This window comes from Varroa destructor, unplaced genomic scaffold (genome assembly GCF_002443255.2).
Source record: "Varroa destructor unplaced genomic scaffold, Vdes_3.0 BEIS01000002.1, whole genome shotgun sequence".
Lineage (NCBI taxonomy): Eukaryota > Metazoa > Arthropoda > Arachnida > Mesostigmata > Varroidae > Varroa > Varroa destructor.
In genome coordinates this window covers 19060488-19082705 of record NW_019211455.1, presented here as the reverse complement: position 1 = coordinate 19082705, position 22218 = coordinate 19060488, and the positions used below count along the sequence as shown (strand labels likewise).

The window sequence follows — 22218 nt, the reverse complement described above, 5'->3', positions numbered from 1 at the left end:
AAACAGTTGCGTGGTCGAATATACCTGCGGTTGTGGTTACTCCTTTAGGAAGAATATGATGAGGGCTCATAAAAATCGAGCCAATTTCTAGTAAATAAACAGTCGTGGAGTGATTGTTTATGTTCCGTTAACTACATCAAATGAGTTTCGGCCGTAGAAGAATTGCGGCTGTATTCTACGTCGTTCGTGCAAAGTCGATATTGAGCGCCCGATGTGCATTTATATGCTGTGTTGATCAACAAAGACCTTTTGAACTTGCTAATAGATTGTGCTTAATGAACGCTCAATTTAGCTCGGGATGCGTTACTTAAGTGTACACTAACCTAGTCGAAGTCTTGCATTTGCATCTAAATGCGCATCTCGCGATACTCAGCCGTGATCTATCACGATGCAACCTGTCGTCGCCGGTGTCAGCACAATGTCAACAATACGTCGAACAATACGCCTTGGGCCCCACCGGGCTCAGGTAACCGCCCGTGCATTTTCCACAGTTCAACGTGTTGATGTGGAGGCACTGGTTACTCTGCCAGAATGGGAGCTTCGTCCATTGCTTCCCTGTTTAGTTCGGATGGCCCTATGTGCACCCCTTGACACACGCCCTGAATGGGCCCGCAAAAAAGAAGCTATTCTCCGCGTGCTCTCGGGTATCGAGAGCGTCAATTCACTGGTAGCATTGCTTAGCATCGATTTTCATTTACTTGAAATTGACGTTCGAAAGGACCAAATGCTTCGGGCCAAAGCCGGCCCGTCTGCAGATAGTATACTGATCCCACCACTTACGAACGCGATATCGATTGAATTCGAAAGAAGTGACGCTGCAGGCCGATTACGTTTGGTCCTGTCACAGCTGTTAACATTAATGGTTAGTAACGGAGCTCAAGTGGACAAAGAGCGCGTCGCCGATTTGTTCTCAATGGACATTTACGTCGATGAAGTCGCTGATGTTCTAAGCATTGCTCACACAGAACTTCCAGGTCTACTTTCAGTTGCTGACATGTCCGAAGCGCTTCTAGTTGTTAAAAATGGCGCGGCATTTGTTACCCGACTCGTGGCCAATTCACCGGAAAGCTTTCTGGAGGTAGCCTATCAGTTAATTAGCAATGCTAGTGAACGACTGGAAGATAGCGATCGTCGGGCGGATTGCCTAGGCCAGCTATGCAGAATGAATCCAGCAGAGGCGCTACAGGTTCGTGCACGAGCGGTTGAATTGTGCCGTATGCCAGAGCTATGTGTTGTGTTAACACTCGAACAGCCTGAACAGCAGTCTGATTTGGTCGCTTTCGTCTCTGGTTTACTGCTTGGCTCCGATGAGAAAGTTCGTAATTGGTTTGCGACTTATGTTCGAAATTACCAAAAACGGCCTGAACAAACCGCGTTATCCCTGATGCGAGCCAAACTTTTGCACAAATTGAGATCGTCAATTAGCTTCAATAAAGATTATCATGAGCTGGCCGAGAGCACTGTCATTGTCGAGATGAATGGCTTGATTCGCTTGTATTCTGCTTTGAAAGTCGCTGGTATGCGCTTTTCCGACGAGGAAAACCAAATTCTTCTACAGGTGGTCACCTGCAGATGCCAGCCTACACCTGCAGGAGTTCGTTTCATCTGCCTTTCCGTTAGCATGCTCTTGTCCAGTCCCGCATTGATCGCTACGCAGGAGTTTGAACGGCAAGCGCTCGAGTATCTTCGCTACCTAGTATCTCAGGCACAAGAAGGTGTGGCTGAATTACTACTTCTTGTTGCTATTCACTTCCACGCAAATCAGCTAGGTGCCATCGCCGAGCTTGTTTGCACCACGCTCGCTATGCGTGTAGCTGTCCGACCGAACAGTCTAGCAAAAATGCGCTCTCTGTTTATTGCCGAACTTTTTACTGAGCAGGTGGTAACCGCTCACGCTGTTCGGGTGCCCGTGACGCCCAGGTTGAACGCCGATGTCACAGGCTTTTTACCAGTTCACTGCGTCTATCAGCTGCTAAAAAGTCGCTCGTTTAGCAAACAACGGGTGTCTATCAAGGACTGGGTTTATCGCCAGCTACTGGAAGCAACCACCCCGCTGCATCCAATACTTCCGTCACTTATTGAAGTCTATGTTCATTCAGTTCTCAGTCCTATTGGCGAGTGTACGCATCAGCCATTAACTGACGCAGAGGTCATATCAGCTAGTAGTAAAACAAATGGCATCAAGGCCGAGATTTTGCCGTCGCTTTTAATGCTATACTATTTGCTACTGTATGAAGATGTGCGGCTTGCCAATATTCGTCAATTGCAGGGGGCTGCAAAGGGCAGGAAGGTGAAGGCGTACAGTGCAAATCTTATCACTCGGCTGCCCATAAGGTACAATGTCCCTAGGGGGTTTCGAAGATGGGTCAAAATCGCCACTTATAATCAGAATGTTACAGAAGGACAAATCATGATAAAGCAACACAATTCATAATATGTCGAAGTCAATCATTCGCCAAGTATCTGATAAGTAGACAACCCGCTATTCTTGCATTTGCTGTTAATGGTTATATTGTTGATTTTTGTTGTTGGTGTTACTCCAATCTCACTTTGGTATTTATGACGGCAGGTACCTCGTCCAGCAAACGCAGGAGGAACAAAAAAAATACGCAGGGCTATTCGCGCCTCTTCTACGCCTTCTCGCTCATCAATTCCCACATCTTTGTATGACAGAGGATTGGCTGTTGTCAGAAACCAATAATGCCACCTGCGCCACGCCTGTAGCTCGCAAGGACGCTACCGCTGTTATGAAGGTCAGTGTTATACTTATCTTGCATTTTCTTATCGAGTGTATAGCATTGCGCTATTAAGTTGACGTGTACTGACTAAAGAAATGCTTAATGACAATATCGAGTGGGAGACCTGAAACACTTATTTAGATGACTTCATAGAATTTCTGTTGAAATCGTACGATCTCATATTGCGGGTCCTAGCAGTTCGTAGGAAATCTTTACTCCTAATAATACATATCGCAGTTTCCATTCCCATTAGACTGATTCTGCAAAATTATAATTGCCATAATCACCACTATATTATAACTTTGCATTCATTGAATTGTGCTATTGACATTATGTTACAGCTTACAAAATGTGTAACGCCTGAATCGTTAGCTGAAGCCCTATCCCGTGTTGAGTCGTGCCCAATCGGAGCTACCTCACAGTTGGCGCACGTCCTACAATTAGAGTTAAGCGAATTGTGGCCGTTTGCGGGGTCGCTGGTATCAGAGCTGCCGAATTTAATTTCACCTGCGGTGCCACGCCAGGTCGTAGAAAAAGCCCGTGCACTTTGGTTTCGTCTGAATCAGGTCTACCCGCGGCGACTTTGGGTATTAACAGTTAACGCATTTCGGCCTACTGAAAAGGTTTGTTTTAAGATCGTGGAGTTAATATGCCTTGTCTAGTTGAATAACTTTTCTGAGAATCGATGTAGCAAAAACTAGCCTGAACTGACTGCCTATGCTAATTACCTTGTAACAAAAGTTCCTTTAGCTTGCACAATTTTGTCTGGTCGATAGAAATTTGAGGAACCGTAACCCATAGATCATTAGTCGAAGGTTTGTACCATGCCAGGTCTTGTCCGGTTAGAGTTACCTTGCAGTTATCTTACCTCGTACAATCGGAGCCAAACAAATTGTAATTGTTTGTGTGGTCATTGGTGCCGAAACTATTTTTATTAGACTGAAAGCAACCTAGATGTATCACGTAAATAACCTGTTTTCAAATTCGTTCTGTGTTAGATGCATTCTTATTAGCAGTTTTGCTACATTGTACTTTACATACTAGGTTAACAGTTCATTTAATGGTTAATTGATCCTTTACTAATAAGATGACGTTTTGAATTTAACTTTACATGCCGCCTGGTTGTCAATGCTCGAGATGCCTCTTTATAAAAAATAGACAAGGAGCTTTACCTAGAATCTCCAGGCATTTACTGTGTTTAATATTATTTTAATTTCCTTGCGTTATATAAAAGACGTTCGACGCCGAGAATTCATGAAGTATCAAACGTGGTGATTACTAGGCATTTTTGCATAAATTGCTGTCATTCTGCCGACAGGTCACTTTGGACGAGCTAATCATGGACCCTTTGCATGTTCTGAGGTGCGACCCAGCCATATTACGGTGCGCCGTGACTCTTGAGATTGTCCTTCATATGCTGAGGGCTCTCTTGGCTGCTTCACGCACCCAACTTAGTCTTCACTTATCAGAAAACTGTGCACCCGATGCGGCGAGCGCTGCCGATAGGGATGAGCTTCGTGTGGCGCTGGTAGCCGCTCAAGAAAGTGCCGCTGTCCAAATCCTACTGGAGGTACATGCCACTTTTTATTTAATTTTAAGTAGATGTTTGCCGTTTCGAACTTTTTCCTTTTTTGTGACCTATTATCTTTGTCATCTATGCTAGATTGTTTACTTCAAAAATTTAATTTTAATATCATGTACTGGCATGGGATAGTGGAACACGATTTTTCTTAAAACAATGATAGCGATAATAGTATTATTAAAGCTGATAAAAGTTTTTCTAACAAAAAAATTATAACATCTGTCATTCGCAGATCTGTTTGGCTCCTGGCGATGAGGGCCTCCTCTCGTCCACCCGTGAGTGTCGGACACTGGTGTGTTCCCAGTTGCATCAAATGTTCATTGCGGATCCGCAATTAGTACATTTGGTTCACTATCAGGGATATCCTTCGTCGCTACTGCCAATGACTGTGTCTTTGGTGCCTTCAATGCACATTTGTCTTGACTTCATTCCTGAATTGTTGGCACAGCCACAGTTAGACAAGCAGGTGTTTGGCATCGAGCTTACATCGTATCTTTGCCTTCAACACGCCATACCGCGTTCGCTATCCATTGCCCGTCTCTGTATAACGGTAGCAAATACGCTACTCGGAGTGCTACCATCTTCCAGGTCCTTTTCTCCATTGTTTGTTTTTTTTCTGACTTAAAGTATTGCAGTAGCAGTAACCTTTTCAACTATTATACAGATATCGTATAGCCTATGAATGGTTGTTAGATATCGATGTTTGTCATGTAACAACGCTGGTTAAGAATAGCGCTAATTAGCGGGTTTATTCTATTCTGTTTTGGTTAATCTCAATCTCTAGGAGGCCTCAGCTATTTCTGCCTGCATTGCCGGCTTTGGTCCGGATGTGTCGAGCTTTCCCTCCCCTCTCCGAAGACGTGGCCATTCTGCTGCTGCAGCTTGCCAAAGTGTGTCTCTCCCAGGAGAGCACCAAGGCGTTGCCTGATATCGGTGAGTTCGTTGGTCTACAACTATTCGTTAGTCTATGCTGTAAAAGTAATTTATGACATGCGAATTTCGGTACAGGCTGCTAATTATAAATGCAAACTCTTAAGCAATGTATTATAGTAGGTAATCCACGTCCATAGGTGATCAAAAGTAATTTACATTTTAATTTTGCTAGAATTAAGATACTGGAGTACATTCTATTCAAGTATTAGACTCATCAACGGACTACCCTTTACCTCAGTTTTCCAACAAACCGTTAATAATCATGTAAATTTACGATTTCATTATTACTCAGTAGTATTTTTGTCTGCAATTGATTATGATGCAATACGAAGTGATGACATTTTAGAATAAAATAAATAAAAAGCCGACAACCACTGCAACAAGATAATAATGATAAAACAACTTACCAACTTATGGAATTATGTAATTCTATTCTCACTCCATTTCAGGCGAAGAAGACGAGAATCGGGAACTTTGTCGGGTTATTCAGAAGTCATTTTCCGATCTCGGTGGCTCGAATTCGGCCCTAAATTCTAGCGTCTATTAATTAGTCACAAGCCGCAATACAGGACTTGAAAGTCAAATCAAGTACTATCGTTTTGTGCTACGAATAATATAACAATATAATAACCATATTAAACACCGGGTCTCATGCCACTAATACATTCGTCTTATGACATTACAATGATGTTGTGGCTTTCCTTATCAAGTAGCCAAGTAACATTTTTGATACTTTTGGCATTTTTGTCAGTTTGGAACTTTTGTTGGCCTTAAATAGTTTAAAGAAGTCGTGTTTTACACATCAGTTTGGCATTTTGAACTTTCTGGCATTTGAACTAATCAGACAGAAAGAAAGATGCGGAGTAATGACGGAGTAAAGAAAGACGGAGTAATGACGGAGTAAAGAAAGACGGAGTAATGACATTTGCCTCGTGAGGATTTATTATTTGTTACTATAAATCATACAGCAAATGATGCCGGCATAATTGAATAGGTCTATGTGCAAAGTGCGAATGGTTGCACAGTTGTTTCTACCCGACAGGCGGAGCTATTCTTGCGTAGTGTTCTACCTGACACTGAGTACATGAATTTAATACAGATATTACAGACATATTGTATATATTAAAAGCAACGACTTGTATAAAATAATGGATGTGGATATATTAAAGTTGCTTAAGGATGTAATTTTACGTAAAAATGTATTACTGAGTGCTATTTAAAGGCGTATGATCCTAAGAAAAGCAGTTATTTTGTTCAAATATTTTACGGGGGACTCGTTATAAATATAACAAGAAGAGACTGGATTCGTTAAGAGCTTAAACGTTCCATCTGATAGTTAAATACTCTTGGTAAGCTTTTATTGTTTCTAAACAAATATCAAGGAAAAATAATTAACCTTATTATTCATTACGAATTAATGATATTAAACAATACAACTTCATCTGGGAATTTATATATTTTATTCAGTCGAATCACTTATATGCCAAATTTATATCCGACGCGAATTTGCTCTACTGTGCTTTTAGCCAATCACTTATTCGATTATCCGTGTAAGGTCCTATGTATTTCGAGTTCTACATCCAATACCGCCGTTAGCCACTCCTTCTAACGGCTTGTTTTTACCGGCAAGAAACCAAATGTATCTACGATTGGATTCGAACCCAGACCACCGCGTATCCTTCAAGTCGAGCATACAAACACGTTACCCACCATTCATCACGGGGCTGTGCGGATCCTAATATATGCTGGGAGCAATGGGAGAAGAATAGCAGTGGAATTTTTTTACTGCTGTCAGTTTTCGACACTGTCAAACTTACGGTTCTAGAGGTTTCACTACGAATCTATAAAAAAAAAACAAAGCATGCTTCCACGACGATCTAGGCATACTGGGCGCTCGATTTAAGAATCATGTGCCTTTCTGGAAAAGGCCAACATTCCTACGGATGAATAAAGCTTTTTTTGTTCAAAATTGAGTGGGGTTTTGTTTTTTTTTATTTGGGAAATGTCTATTGTCTATTGTTTAAATATCATATGGTTAATCAAAATGACCGATGGCAGACTCAATGCCAATTCGATCGAGTGCGTATCGTGAACGCAGCCTATTTTATAGGCGTATCCTTTTCTTCCACACGACAGAACAGTAGCACAGTAGTAGCGTTTTTTGCGTGAATTTCCAGTTTTGTACGGACGTATGACTCGTCTAAATAAATTACGCTTACAAGACCTGCTACGACTTCTGGTCGTTACGGTTTTTTGCCACTATTGTTGTGGTTTTTGATAGCTTGGCACAAGCATTGTCAAGGGTTGCCAGTTTAGGCAGTCGTTGTATAAGCTGGCTGAAGATTAAGCTGTGAGTCGTCGGTGGCAGCATTATTATCTTTATTAATGTCCGAAAATCCCGGCTCCGCTTCTCCGCGCGTCTGATGACTTAGCTGCTGCCTTTTCAGTTGACGCAGTTGCCGACCGCGAGTGCAGGCCCGGTAGCAGATTTCGAAGAATGCTAGGACAAAGCCGACAGCAATACCTGACGATGAAAAATCAGCCATGATAAAACGTTAACGAAGTAATGGACAGCCTATAATGAAAACGTATTTCATTGAACAAAAATAATTCCAGATTATGTTTTAGTTATAAGCAACAGGATAGACTCATAAGCCGTGCTAACAAAAGACTCACTTCATTTTGGGTTTTAAGGATAGAGATGAAGAACATCACAAAAAAATTCTGCGTACCTGCTGCTGGTATGGCAAGCACACCAACGAAATTGTATAGATGCAGGTTTGATCCCATAACAGGTAGCTTTCGATGGGATAAGGAACAATTGGCCTTTTTAAGCCACCATTTACTGCGGAGTTCATCCAGTACCCCTCGCTCGTAGAGCTTGGTGATAGCGTTGTCGATTTCTTGCCTAAAGAAATTAGTTATGGTAGTGAAAAGAAAGGATGTGCACTAATCAATATTTCAACATGATATACGACTTATACGATATGTGGATTAGAGACAAGAAGCCAGTACCTCAGGTATGAGTCCTTGGGCAAAATAGCGCCAATGCTTTGTATGCCAAGGGGAACTCCTTGAACACGGAAAGTATCGCAAGGTGCACGAGAATTGATGAAATCGGCTTTGTTAGAATCGAGGAAGAACACAAAGCTTCCGTTAGATTCGCGCACTTTTGCCACGCCCTCATCATCACTGTCGATCGGTTCGGAGTGTGAATTTCTCCTCAATTTATGGGCAACAGCCTCAAGCTGCTCATCAGTTGTGCGTAGAGCCTAAGTTAAAGAATATATTTTTCATATAATAACAACGTCGGCTTTGCATCCAATGTATCTTTAATGAAACAAACTAATTTTGAACTGACTATTATGTTAAATTAAAATGTAGTTTTTTTTTACTAGGAACGGAAAAAGTGATATGTGAATTTAAACAAAGATATAAAAAAATAAACAAATTACCTGAAAGTACGTCTCCGCTATAGATCCCCGAGAGTACCCATAATTGATTGCCTCCTGGTTAGCCAATTGAGAAATGTTGGTGAGTTTAAAGATTTCCAGGGTGGCTCGTTGACCTCTAAGCAGCGGTACCAACTGCGCTGTATATGCAGAGTATACCAGAAGGATGAAGACCCACCAGAAATTGGATATTACCCGACCTGCAATAGACCTATAAAAACATATGAAAAAAAATCATTGATATAGATCAGAGCAGCATACGATCTAGGAAAACAACGTTGAAGTTTCTAGGATATCCCAAATATTTAGCAGAGTTAAAATAGGTTTTACCAAACTCTCTGAACATCACTATAATGATTCATGCACCTTATATAGTGGTGTTTAGATATATTCCGATATCCTTCCTCACCTTGCGTAATAGGAGTCCAGATAATGTGGCGTGAACGTGTCAATTGTAAAATTGAGCGAATTATAGAGATCATCACAGAATGAGGTGGCGTGTTCAATACTTTTCTTTGAGTCAGCGCAGGCGATGCACAATGAAAAGATAAACATTAAAAGAAAGACTATTCCGAACGATGACGCGAGCATAATCCAAAGCGGCCAGCCGAAAGGACGCAAAAATGTGAGCAAAATCTGCAAAAGAAATAGGTAAAATTGCAACAATAGGTGCAAAGCGACAATAGGTGAAACTGAGTAAAAACGAAGTCTTCTAGAAATTATTTCTAGGAAGATTTAGCAAGTTTGCTGGGTAAAATTAATGCTAGAAGAGATAGTATGAACGAGTACTCAAATGCTGTTAAAACAGCATTGATTAGTCTTACAGAAAGTTTGACACACGTACATAAAAATGAATCAGTGGAATACAGAATTTGCTTTTTAGCGTGTACCTGATCGTGTATTGTGCGGTGTACAGATATAGGCATATAATGCAGATTTTCATCTTTATTAATATAATAATATCTGAATTCGTCGTGCTTCTTGAGCGGCCTGTAACGCTGCATAAAGTTTTGGTGGTGACAATGACCAAAAAAAAATAACAGCGAGTAAATAGTAGTCATTATACATATACTAATTCTCAAGTTGATGAAATGGAAAAGCCAAATTAAAAGTTTGATTTTGTTTAAGTAACCGAATAAACTCAACAGGCCTCTAGAATGTTCTCTCCGTTGCGAAGCTTATGGCTTCGAAAGCACTACGTTGTCTCATCTAGCTAGGGGTCATCAAACAGACACAGTTTTCGTGAAAATGTGCTATGAACGCACATAAGCTGACCTTATACAGGTATTCTCACCCATTGAGGCGAGCTACGCCCTTTTGCGCGTCTTATTTTTGTCGCCTCAAAAAATATAGTCTGTTCCTCTCCACTAGAAAGTTATATACGCTAGTAAATGCTATTTCTAGAACATGTGTTAAAGCAACAGGTGGTGGTGCCACATTTCAATTGCGGCTGGGTTCGTCTTGGTTACTTATCTAATATGGTTAAAATCTAAGGTAATAAGTCTGTGAGCATTAAGTTCAACTTTAAATTCAATAATAGAATTACTCGAATCAATATGAAATCGAGCAATTATCCGTTTTTATTTCTACCTGAATACAATCCGGACTAGATTTCTTAGAGGCAATGGCCGCAATTCCGGTATGAAGGAAGGGTTGACTGTATTCAACGACGTCTCGCAGGAGTTTTGATTGAGGACGCGAAACCAATCCAAAGTCAGCCTCCTAAAAGGCGCAAAAAAGTTATCTCAGCAATATTTCATCATGTTATATATATACTGGTGGAAAGTCCATAATATTTTTCATTTTCAAAAACGTATTCAGTAATGTGTACGTTACAAACGTATTCATCCTCGTACAAAATTGTGTTTGTGAAATGGAAGCATTTTCACGCAAATATTTACAATAATAATGTAAAGATAATAATTGCTTTCTCCTACATTTGTACAAATTCAAACGTTCTGAATTTACACAGTTTCCGTATAACATACAGCGATACCACTTCCGGTTTAGTTTGATCATCTCGTCTTTGTTTTGGCTCGACTTACCCCTCGCATTATCTCGCCAACGACGCCCCCCCAACCGCCAGGTGCGAGGTTGCTTTCGGCTCCCAGTTCACCATCCTTGGCCACACGCAGTTCGTAACGGAATCCAATCACTTTCGCAAGTTCCTGCGCTAGGTCCGCCAAATAGCCTGTAGAAGTGAAATTGAAAATAGAAAAGATAGTTTCATATTAATTTTTTTGTATACACCTACGTGTGTCGCCATTGCATCATATTTCAACTAGAAGTAAAGTAAGTATTGATAACTATAACATTATACACATAAATGTCACGTTAAGTGATTGTCTACAGTAGTTTGTATGCGAAGCATTCATTCGTTTCGAAAGAGTAGTCTCTCTAATACGAAATGCCTTATTTCGCATTGGTGAAACGGGCAATACAAATTTTTGCAACTTCTAAACGTGTGTTAAGAACACAGTGGACTTCCATGTAGATAAATCATTCGTTATGACGTGCGTGAGGTAGGCCTGAGCATACCCTGAAATTTTTTGTTCGGATCTAACAGGCTGGTCTGGCCATCTGCCCGGTCTTGTAGGAAAAGGAACGGCTCGTCGAGAAGCGTTGAGATGATGTATGTTCTTTCTCTATTGAGCTTAAGCTCTTTTTGTCGGTCGATTCGCTGCGACACCAGAGAGAATCCTTTGCCTGACTCCCACTGGGCAAACTGCAACGAACAAAACGACACCTCACTGTAGTAGAATCGATCAAGCCTAATTTGGTGATATAAACCACGCGACTCTGCCTGGACCCTGTTGTACTTTGCTACGTAATCTACATAACTTGTCTGAGTTCATTGTTTTTCTGATCAGTGGTCCGTTTTAGTTGATTATTGCATGTTCTTCTTAATTATTTGGATTGCTATGACATGCTATATTGTAGAACAATGGTTTAGCGGAATGTGTTTGATACCACTATTCCCTTGGCGCAAGTGCTATCGGATATTGTCTTTCATTTACTTTCTATGTAGTAACGAGCTGATAGCATCACGCGTTAATAATCACTCATATTAGCTAAAAAGATATTCACCTGAATCAGACTACCGTCTTTAGCGAGACGAATAACGTCGATAACGTAATTTTTACGACAGCCGTCATTGTTAAACTCCAGACTCCCGGTCAGTCCATTTGGTTGCCATTTCTGTAAATTGTCGCAGACAGAGTATATATTTACATATATATAAGAGCTAAAATTGAAAACTCGAAATCCGGAATTCGTTCGGTAAAGTGTTGAAAAATCTTTATTTGGCGAATGCAGTCGTGAATGAGTCATAATTAACACAAGTTGTTATTCACTTGTGTTCGACATATTTATAGCAATTTTACGTTGATCATAATCTGTTTACAAAATTCGTTCACTAAATTTTACAAAACCCACCACCCTTCTTTTATGCTTACTTTGCAATTCCTTTCGAATATCTAACCTGTAAATTTAATTGGCAGATTGATGTTGGTCTTGTAGACTACTTTGTTCTGTCTGTTTTTACTCGAATTACTGTCGCTCGAATCCTACCAACTTCCATTCGTTCTACGTTCGGAAAATCTAATCCCAGTTAACGCTGCTTTTTTTCGACCCAATTAGCTCGAACATTGCTATCATGTGTCGCTCTTTGCTAGCTACTACGCCCATCGAACGTAACATTCCAAAACAGTGCACACAATGTGGGCCATCAACGTAATTTGATGACCACCTGGAGAGCAGTACAACCTGCCAAGAAAATTAGTCTTGATAAAATTATTCAGGAGCATTCCAGGAGACTTCCAAGAGCAAACAGTTCTAGCTTATCCCGCTTCCTCAAGGGTCTGCTTTTTCTTTTCTCTACCGCATCGTTACTGCCCAGCGTACACATTACGGCAGCCACCCATTTTAACATCCTATTTGGTTGACTGTAGGAGCTTGTTACGTGCTTTACCTGTACTCTAACAGTATATTTATGTTAGCGAAGCATTTCAATTTTCATCGATCTCTCTTTCCCATTTGTTTCCTGTTCGTTCAATTGCATTTGATTTAATTTTCGGGTCATCAACTTCCTTAATAACTGATTTGGTTAGTATGGCCGGCCCGCCGTTTAACATCGTGGCCCTTCATAACCCGTGCTATTTGTCCCTCTGCATTGTTTGTATACCCTGTTTCTTCCATACTGCAGGCTACGGTCAGTCGAAGCCACCCGACTGTCCTTGTTCGTTCATTTATATGTAGAACTGTCCCGCACAGAGAGCTTCGACCGGTATTATTACACTGGCAGTAGTAGTTGCGACACGCCGATGTAGGCGTACAGAACAGCTACGCTGGCCACAGAGCCTTGGGAACTTTCCATTGCGCGCACATGTACCCGGACCCGCCCGCGCTCTGTGGTTTCAACACGAGCCCATTGGCTGGAAATGGGGGATAACATGGGGTGAAGTCGCTTTAGAGGCATTTTGGGAGAAGGGCTAAGGGAGGGAGGCGTCGGGCGCCTAGAGCTCTGGTTAAGGGATGTACGAAGGTTGCGGCGGCGCCGGAGCACCCGCGCCACGCAGAGATACTTTTAAAGATGAAAGCGTTTCGGCGACGAAAACGCCGCCCGTTGCGTCAGAAAGGAAGTCGGAACGCGGTGCTTTCACTGAAAGCGTGGCCGTATAGCTCCGGCAGTCGTCATGCTAGGAAGGTCGCGTTGGCATTATGGTTATGGCTGCTATACGGCAAACAGCTGCTATATGGCCGATACTACTCATGCGGGAAACAGGACTGGCGGAAGAGAACTCGAAGTAACGCTGGATGACTGTTGACTGCAACTGGTGTTGGAGTCAACAGTGGAAGCGTTGCGCTGTACGGACGCAAATAGACGTGGCGCCCTACTTTGACAACTCGCGTGTAGGACAGCGAGGGCGTCCCCACGAGATTGCTCAATGCCCTTTTACAGTCGTATGATGTGCGAACAGCCGCAAGCTTTCAGGTGCAAATATGTGTCCGTATATGTATTGTTATCCCATATATTTACAATCACGTAATACGTACACACAGACGTACAAATGATCATACTACATTTAAACTACTAATCATAGCCACCGAAAAGTAACGTACACGAAAGTTTTCCATTGGTTAGTTGTTGTTAAAGCAAATTATATTACTGTACGATATAAACTTAAATGTCTCCAGCTTTAGGTCCATTGGAACTGTAGTGGACTATCTCGGACTGTTGATCCGCAGTACGACACAGATATGCCTTATTCACGATTTAAACCTAAAGTTCACATGTCCCTGACCTTAGCAACCAGAGACGCTGCACGATCACGGAGGCAGATAGTATGCATCATAAATAAATAGTTCGAGCAGCACCTAGTACTTGAATTGTTGCTATGCAGTGCCAGCCAGTCGTAGTACTGGCTGGCTTTTGTAGGAAGGAATTTTAGATATGCGCACCAAGTATTGCCTGTGTCTCCTTCTTGTGTACCTGCGTCTAGAAAAAAATATGCTAGCTTATGAGAGCGGTACGTATACACACGCCCACTTTCTGTATCTGTGAATTACATTTACATACGTCTTTTGTTTGCATCGAACAGACGTTTCTTTCCTATTTAGAAATAATGTAGGTCTTGGATAGCTAAAGCCTTAACGCTGGCATCCCTAGGGAAATAATCAGTCCGGTACATTATGGATCCTTAGCTTCCAGTTAAGATAAAAATAGCCCTGGGATCGGTAACAAAATCTAGAGCGGGCTGCGAGCGAAACGGCTACAATATTTGCAGTAGGAATTCACATTTTGAGAACTCCTGTCACTGTCGCTGCCAGTAGTAGCTAGAACTCGTCGATTGACTCAACTAACCTAACCTGTCAGTTGTTATTCAACGGTCTGATGTTGATCGATAATTAAGCCGAATCGGCATTTGTTTATTTGCATGTCAGAATTGTCGTATCAACACATACTCATTCGCCGTTGGTGCTGCCTACAATTTGGGCAGGCTAGCACCTCTCTCTAATAATGTATTATTTGCCTAGTGCGGTTTACTAACGTAAATGGCAGCCACATTAATGTACAATGTAATTTTCAGCTCTGTTTCGGCGTACAATGCTGGGTCGCCGTGCGACTCGAACAGAAACGTATGGTGCGGGTATCAAAAACAGCTCGTATGTTCGACAGTTTGGACAGTAGCGTATCGTAAAGGTTGTATGCAATTTAAAGCCAATATTTTGTCGAAGCCGGGTGGTTATTGAGTCACATATTGCAAATTCCTATGGGATTTACACAGCTTTACGAAACGGCTATTGGGAAAGCGTGCTTCGACGCAATGTTTTGCTAGGAATATAGGAGGGATTCGAATTTGTAACGCAGCGGTTTGTTTTTAAGAACACATTGTAACGACGTATATAAACTTTTTTTTTTTGCAAAATAAAGATCGAAAGTTTGATAAAATATCTTAGACATTTCTCGCTTCGTTTGTATGCTTAATTCAATTTAGCGGGTGAACTCGTCGGGCAACTGTGTGACAATGAAGCCTTTTGCTGTTATGGCAAATGGGCAGTAGTGTTTTTTGTGTTACGACACCTTTTGCCCTTAGATTTTAAAGTCAGCAGAGTAGGCAGCGTGCATAAAATATCTGGCGCAACGCGTAAGTTACTATATTAAAATAATCAATTGGGGATCCGCTATTGTATTTCGTCAGTGAGCATACTTATTCTGAGTATAAGCCTTGCTCGTCTGCGTAAAAGCACTACGCTAACCGGAATTTTACGCCTACGTCCCGTTCTACAGTCACATTGTTACATAACATACCAAATCTTACACAGCTGATATCTCTAATAAATAACTATTTCTGCTTGTCCGCATTATCCACTCCATTATGTTAATGTTCGTAGATCAATAACGTATCACTATTCAGTAATTGCGCTTTTTCGCGAGAGGATTTGATCAATACTGGAAGTCTTACATTCCTGATTATGTCTCAGCTAAATTAACCAGGTTTAACTAGAACTGACGGGCTGCACCTGCTAGATACAAGGAGCAGTAACGATCAACTGTGTGCTCTCCGACTGAATTGTCGTGCTCTATGAATGTTTGTACACCCATATATGTATAGGATCTTTGACTTATCATATGATCTTGGCTATACATTAGCTACTGCCATTGGCGCTGGATAGCCCAGTGTTTTAGGTAAGACTTTCCAATTATACTATGGCTTTATCAGAGATTTTTGGCCGGATATAGTAGTTTTTGCTTACATCAAGCACGAGAGCGGCCTAGAGGCAACTGTTTTATTTCATATCTGTAAACCCTGTTGGCAAGGGGGGCTGAGGTTATCCAAATATTACGAAGGATAGGACAAAAATAATAGCAGAAGTTCACTGTGCATTGGCCCCTGAGGAGCTGTTGTTCGTTGAATCTTTATTGTAAATCTTGTTCAGTAAACTTTTTTGATAAATATATAGGAAACGTTAATTAAGTCACGTTATTGGAACATGTATGTGTTCAAACAACAAACAGCGTTCCTACATTTTATATGGCTGTTGTCGATTTAAATAGGATTAGTTTTAAATTTTGTTATCAAGAGACCGGTTAACTCCAAGCGGTTAGTTATCCTTAACAGTCTTCCCTATTCAATATTCAGATCAAATTAAAATAGAGGTCATAATGGAGAACGTTGCCTCAGGTCCGGTAAAAATGAAAAAACTAAAAGAAACGCACATTATCCGTGTATCTCTATCCACATTCTAATGCTCATTTTATATTTATTTCAGTAACACCAGATTTCGCCTCGACGAACGTTGACACATTCCAGTATTATACCCCGCACAGGTTCAAAAAAACGTAGAGATCCTCTAGTGTAGGTGCGTGCTTCATCGCCAAACAAAAAACCGCCTACGCAACAGCAAAACTCCCGTGAGTTGACAGTGAACGCACGACGCAGCGCACGAACATGACTTCTGGTTCATTCCTTTAGTTTTTGCTCAGACACAGAATCAGAAATCGCTGCTTCCATTTGACAAGTGTGTCACAGATAGCATTTGTTAATTCGTCTACTTTAGATCTTAAAATACAAGTTAGGTTCTGCAACTCTTCAAGTTTATTGCACCTTTTTTAAGAAAGTTCAGGGCTGGTGTATTATGCAGGCCAAACTTCATTGCTAAGGTGTTCGGTTAGAAGTCCGGGACTTCGTATGCTTGGGCCCTGGTTCGGAATAAGTTTCCAATGTTTCTTCAAATAATTACACTGTATCTGCGTAAAATAAGCTATGCATCCATTTTGGTTTTTTTTTTTTCTAGAATCACGGGCAACGTGCTACAAAACATGTAACAGACGGTGCTGCATTTTAAGGGAGAAACGGCGTTCACAACAAAAGCCTTGAGCGTGACGTAACTAACTCGATATAGAAAAGGCTCGAATGGTAGCTAGTCAAACACTTTAAGTTATAGTCTAAGGGGCCTACCACGTTTGGCAAAAGTTCACAAATTATACATATACTAAAAAAGCGGATCTTAATGTGAGGTTCGCTAAGATCCGTTCGAACGTCACATTCATATAATTATATCTTTGTGCAGAAAGGGCAGCTGAAACTTTAACATGGTTTCTCTACGTGAAAAAACAGTTGGCTTTCGCTTGACGTTGTTCGACACATTGTCTTTTCTAGAGCGAAGAATTCTACGCTCGTATAAAAATCAAAGCTATCCCGTCCGTTTCTATGATGACCTGTGTACATTTCAGTAAACGAAAATTGTTTTAATCTTTGATTGGTAAAGCTTTGTTTGGTATCTATCTTAAGTGAAGAACTAAATAGACTTTATCCCGTTAGTCCGTGGGTCATTCAGTAAGTTCAAGTAACTAAGGGAACTAAGGGAAAAAGGCATCAATGTTTCAGCACAGAAACGTTACGTAGTTGTAACGAATAGTAATCATAATTAGATTCTCATTTATACTATCGTTCACTTATTATAGTACTTCAAAATAAAATCAGAATATTCTTACACCTCCTTTTCTTAATTTAGGTTTTCTGGATATGTATGAAAGATAAATTGTGTTGCAACAAAAACGCTTCCAACATTCACCTGAACCGAGCTTTGTGTAGGATCAAATATGATTAAAATGTCAACATGCATTCCCAACACACGTAAGGTGAGTGGAGTATATAAAAAGAACTGACGTCAAACCGCGTAAAAATACCCTGCTCCTCGGAGTATTTTTCCGTAAATCCCATAACGCAAAGGAGAAAACATTCGCTTTTCCCTATCGTATAAGGTAGGTCGACAGGTACCAGCATGTCCGATGCGTGTGACGGTGGCAGCTATTTGTGCTGCATCAATATGCCTTTCTTGTGCCTTAGCAGAATGCTTAATACTTGGCTGGGCTTTTACCAAGGATAACTCCCATTCTGAATTTTATGCTTATGTGATGGTTAGAATGATTGTGGCCAAAATAGTGCATAGTTACATTGGAGACCCCTGGATATTTTTCCTCCCTTTGAGGGCAACGGGGATGCCCCGTCTCGCATCCGGCTACTCACTTGGTTTAAACGGCCTTAGTGGACGGTATAATCCGTCCTGGATCCGACCCTGGAACTTGGTCTTTCTGATACAATACATCCAGAAGACAACATATCGCATTATTAAAGGCTAACATTTTTGTGCGAATAGGATAAAAGCTACGAAAGCCAGAAAAATTACAGTATTTAATGCTTGACTGAACTTTTCGGATGATGATAACTTGGAAAATTAGAATTGTGCATAATGGCTAAATTGTTCGATGTAGCTACAGAAAGAAAATAGAATTGTTCTCCATTTAAAACAAACACAAGGGATTTATATATATGGAAAATCATTCATTTTCATAGATGCTCTGTTTATCATCATAAATTTGGTTAATTTTGAACCGTTGCAGTGGAACTTCACCCTCTAGTTAGTTATGTGTGCGACGTAGACTTTAGCCCTTCAGAACGTTACGTCGTCTAAACTATCGTGGAAACGATCCGTAGGCCAAATCCAGAGGGCAGCCAAGGTAAAGGACGCAAAGCGGTCCTTTCAATGTCAACTGAAGACAGAAAGGTGATACGACATTGCCCGCATTGCTAAAGTTATTTAAATAAACTTATAACTTTTAGTGCTAAATTTTGACACAGCGTTAACTTGGCGTGACCAGTATTGCGCATGGAAACAGGAAATGCGATTAATGTCATGATATTGTATTGTTTGTCGATTTATTTATGGCAAGCCACGTAGGCCTATTAGCGTGATAAAACTTTTTTTTATTTTAGAAATTATCTGGGGGACATGTAAGGTACTGTCGTGGCTGAATGTAATAATTTTAGTTAGTCTTCGTGAGCACAGATGCAGTACTCGAAAGCAGTACTTGTTATTTCTTTACCGTTTTCCAAACATACATTTGAAACGTTTAAGCCGCATGCGCAAGGTACGTTATGAAAGTATTATTAAACCAGTTTCGATATGTAAATGATCTGTCGTAGGTAAATAAGAAATTTTCGAAGTACTTCGGCAAATCAAATTGTGTGTCCTAGTTATTTGGATATGCATCTAATATATATACGTCCATATCTTAGGCTATGTAACGCCTGCGACCTTTAAAGTAATCGATCCTACTGGTGCAGTAATCCAATGTTTGAATTATCTGGTAACCAATAACGACTTACCATGCGGCTTACAAGGGTCGTGTAACCAACAGCGAGTGAGTTTGCTCTTAGAGGCACTCGACTCATTGAAGACACGCCATGCGGAAGAAGTCCATTTGTCAGAGATTTGTGAACGATGCACGTCGTTCACACTGTGTTCAACCTACGACCTTGTTTGAAAAACTAGGCTCAATGGTGCTTGCTAGGTATGGCTGGTAGTATGTCTTGTCTCATGATCGCGGTATCGACTAGATAAACGTAGGCGAATGACATACGCGTCGTCCAAAGGGGCACTTTAGTTTCCAGGGAGTTTTATACAAACGAGCAGTGTAGTCCCAACCTTCTTAGGTATTTAATCCTTTAATTTAATTTATCTAAAACGTTTCGTTTCAGATTACAGAGAACACCATGTACGAATGTGGTTCTCGGCCACGTGAGTTCAACATCGGCTAAAGAAAAATTTCAAACGAAGTAGAGTCGCATCAATGATGAGTCGACCCAAGCTATCGTACTCTGTTGCGCCATGTTTGTTTCTAAATAACTGTACGTCTAAATAAAGTTACTAGTTTTTCTACGTGTGTGTATTCTCTAGAACATGTCAATGTTCATCTAGCGAAGCGGTTTGCATTATTCGAAAGTTTCATGTGTATGAAGATCAGCTAACCCTATAGTGGATGTCCGCTGTCAATGCTTTCCATCACTGCAGGCGCTAACACGTGGGCTGCAGTGAGCACATATTACAAATTAACACCTATATAAAAAATATAAACTTCCTAAGTATGAAAAATTTTACATGTATAGGGTAAACAAACAAGCGTTTCCATTCGAACGGGTTTACCATAGGCTATGCTAACTGGCTGGATTATTTTCACAGTATATACGTATGATGATATGTATGTTTGAGGTGTTTGTCTGCAATGTTTGTACGCTTTAAATATTTGTCCAGCTAATCTTAATTTTAGCTGTTATTATCTGCATGTGGTCGAATATTTGTTACGCTGGCACGTTTTAATTTCTATACATTTATTCACGCTCCTCCAGAAGCAAATAAGCGTCGATCTAAGCTGACTTACTTGGAGTCTTTTCGGTTTTGTATGAGAACGTTCTCCAACATCGATAGACGACGCACTACTATGCAGGCTCAGATATACGGTCCGCTTGAGCACTGCGATTCACAACAGGATCGGAATTGTTCTGCGCCTTTTCATTTTTCTACCCCAACGCCCTCAACTGAGGGCAACAATGGACAAAGTATATTCATCAAATGCCCCTTGTGCGATCGTACCAGCTCGAGCTATACTATGGCAATCAGGGTAAGCATATAGTAACACACTTTTGTTATCTAGTATCTTCGATTGGTAATTGCTCATTGATGTGCTCGGTCTTTCGCAGGAAAACAGGTAAGCCACCACTCCCCTGTAAGCAGGGTCATATATTTGGCAAAGCAAAATACTATGCATTAGGAGTTAGATTATCGCCCTATATAATTTTATTAGATTTTTATATACTCCCTTCTGACTACATTTGTTGTTAATATTAGCAAGTAATGCTGTTTTGTTATTTAAATGGGCTTTCGTACGCGATCAATAGATAGAGCACGGCCTTGGAAGGTCAGTGGGCTCGGTCGCTGCACGATGCAGTACGACTTAGCTAAGGGATACTTCTAATACGATTGGGATGCCTATCAGAAACGTTTGTCCGCCTTAGCTAGTTATGATGCACTTGCTGATTGTGTATTACTAAAAAGGACTCGTTTTACACTGTCTTATTACTGTTTGTCGACAAGGCCAACAAAATGTCTGCCCTATTTAGGTGCTGATGCAAATCTCCTGCCGCATCATTTTCCAGTGCATTGTTAGCACCCTTTCCACTTGAACAGGCGCATGCCATCGTAGAGAGCCGGTCGATTCGTACGGTCAAAGAACATTTCGCATTCTTCAATGTGGGGCCTGCTCGTCGGCGTCACGGCCTCGTTAACACATTTGCGAACGAACCACTCTATCTGGGTCATCCTCCCACATTGCTATAGCGATTCTGCGTTCATCGGGCTCATCGGAACCATACGCCAGTAGAAGAAGATGCAAACGATAATGTCAAAAGGAAATAGCTCAGCTATGTAAGTCCGAGAGCCGGGCAACAAAACGATACCGACTTCTGCTCATAACAGAAAAAGGTTGCACGGTCGACCTGGCCTGTTAGACTTAAGGTACGGTTGAGTCTCATCGCATAAACCTATTTGGTAGCCGAATGATTTCAATATATCGCCTTGATAATGCCGAAAATTTCGAAATGCAATTAGCAATACTACCGTTGCTATGCGTCAGTTTTTCGGCCAGTAAATACTTGCCGGAAGAATTGTATTTTTCATAAGCGGAGCTTGTGTATGCGACATCATTCCATGCTTGGCTCTAGTAAATAAATTGTTTCGAGTTACAGTGAGAATAGTTTTGGGTACAAACATATTATATGTATAGAGTGATGTTTAGTACAAACGATCAATAAAACTGTAAAAATTATCGCTTTGATCTGCTTAGATGAAACTGAAGTAGGCAGTGGACAGCAAAATGCCTTAACGCAGTTGTGTCTGAAAAAATAACGAGCTCAATTTAGTTAAGTGAATTGCATTACTATTTAAAGGCTGCCTTCGAAGGAGAAACCGCATGGCCAGCATGCCTAATGGATGTAATGCTCTTACTATCTATGGATAGCGCCGTATCCCCCGCCGAGGCATGGGGGTACGGTCAGAGTTGATTCGAGTGACACAGTCGTCCTTGAGAACATGCTAGGGCCACAGGGTGTGCCGCTGCAACATTGGCCAGCCTATATATATATATATATATATATATATATATATATATATA

At 41.0% G+C, this 22218-nt stretch overlaps 2 protein-coding genes and 1 long non-coding RNA gene across 9 annotated transcripts in view; 2 read left to right on the top strand and 1 right to left on the bottom strand.

The window, feature by feature from the left end:
- Positions 1-7226, top strand: IntS2 (integrator complex subunit 2). The gene is made up of 7 exons (XM_022792092.2): positions 1-2334; positions 2570-2753; positions 3080-3361; positions 4057-4308; positions 4553-4908; positions 5105-5253; positions 5703-7226. Exons 1-7 carry the CDS (start codon positions 389-391, stop codon positions 5798-5800), a joined length of 3267 nt encoding a protein of 1088 aa, XP_022647827.1. The 5' UTR covers positions 1-388; the 3' UTR covers positions 5801-7226.
- The window catches only part of LOC111244732 (glutamate receptor 1-like), a 50226-nt gene continuing 34702 nt past the window's right edge, over positions 6695-22218 (bottom strand). For all 4 annotated transcript variants that reach the window (XM_086981238.1, XM_086981237.1, XM_086981236.1 and 1 more), the window contains 9 exons: positions 11793-11903; positions 11244-11430; positions 10751-10896; positions 10296-10427; positions 9115-9341; positions 8709-8916; positions 8269-8525; positions 7986-8161; positions 6695-7777 (listed from right to left, as the gene is read on the bottom strand). In XM_086981238.1, the coding sequence (XP_086837364.1) occupies positions 7566-7777; positions 7986-8161; positions 8269-8525; positions 8709-8916; positions 9115-9341; positions 10296-10427; positions 10751-10896; positions 11244-11430; positions 11793-11903 (1656 nt within the window). In that variant the 3' untranslated portion in view covers positions 6695-7565. The remainder of the gene's footprint in view (positions 7778-7985; positions 8162-8268; positions 8526-8708; positions 8917-9114; positions 9342-10295; positions 10428-10750; positions 10897-11243; positions 11431-11792; positions 11904-22218) is intronic.
- Positions 10820-19931, top strand: LOC111244737 (uncharacterized). Of its 4 annotated transcripts, none has more exons than XR_015322044.1 (6): positions 10820-10997; positions 14795-14907; positions 16479-16620; positions 17004-17125; positions 17724-18776; positions 19751-19931. It is a non-coding gene; the product is annotated as an uncharacterized LOC111244737 (long non-coding RNA). The 4 variants fall into 4 exon arrangements; XR_015322045.1 differs by having other exon boundaries at positions 17004-17850; positions 18613-18776; XR_002671043.2 differs by having other exon boundaries at positions 17004-18776.

Excerpts from the sequence above, each read along its gene's own strand:
- IntS2 (XM_022792092.2), top strand. The coding sequence starts at position 389 with ATGCAACCTGTCGTCGCCGGTGTCAGCACAATGTCAACAATACGTCGA. Across the intron at positions 2,754-3,079 it reads ACGCTACCGCTGTTATGAAG|CTTACAAAATGTGTAACGCC; the intron begins GTCAGTGTTATA and ends ATTATGTTACAG. Across the intron at positions 3,362-4,056 it reads CATTTCGGCCTACTGAAAAG|GTCACTTTGGACGAGCTAAT; the intron begins GTTTGTTTTAAG and ends TTCTGCCGACAG.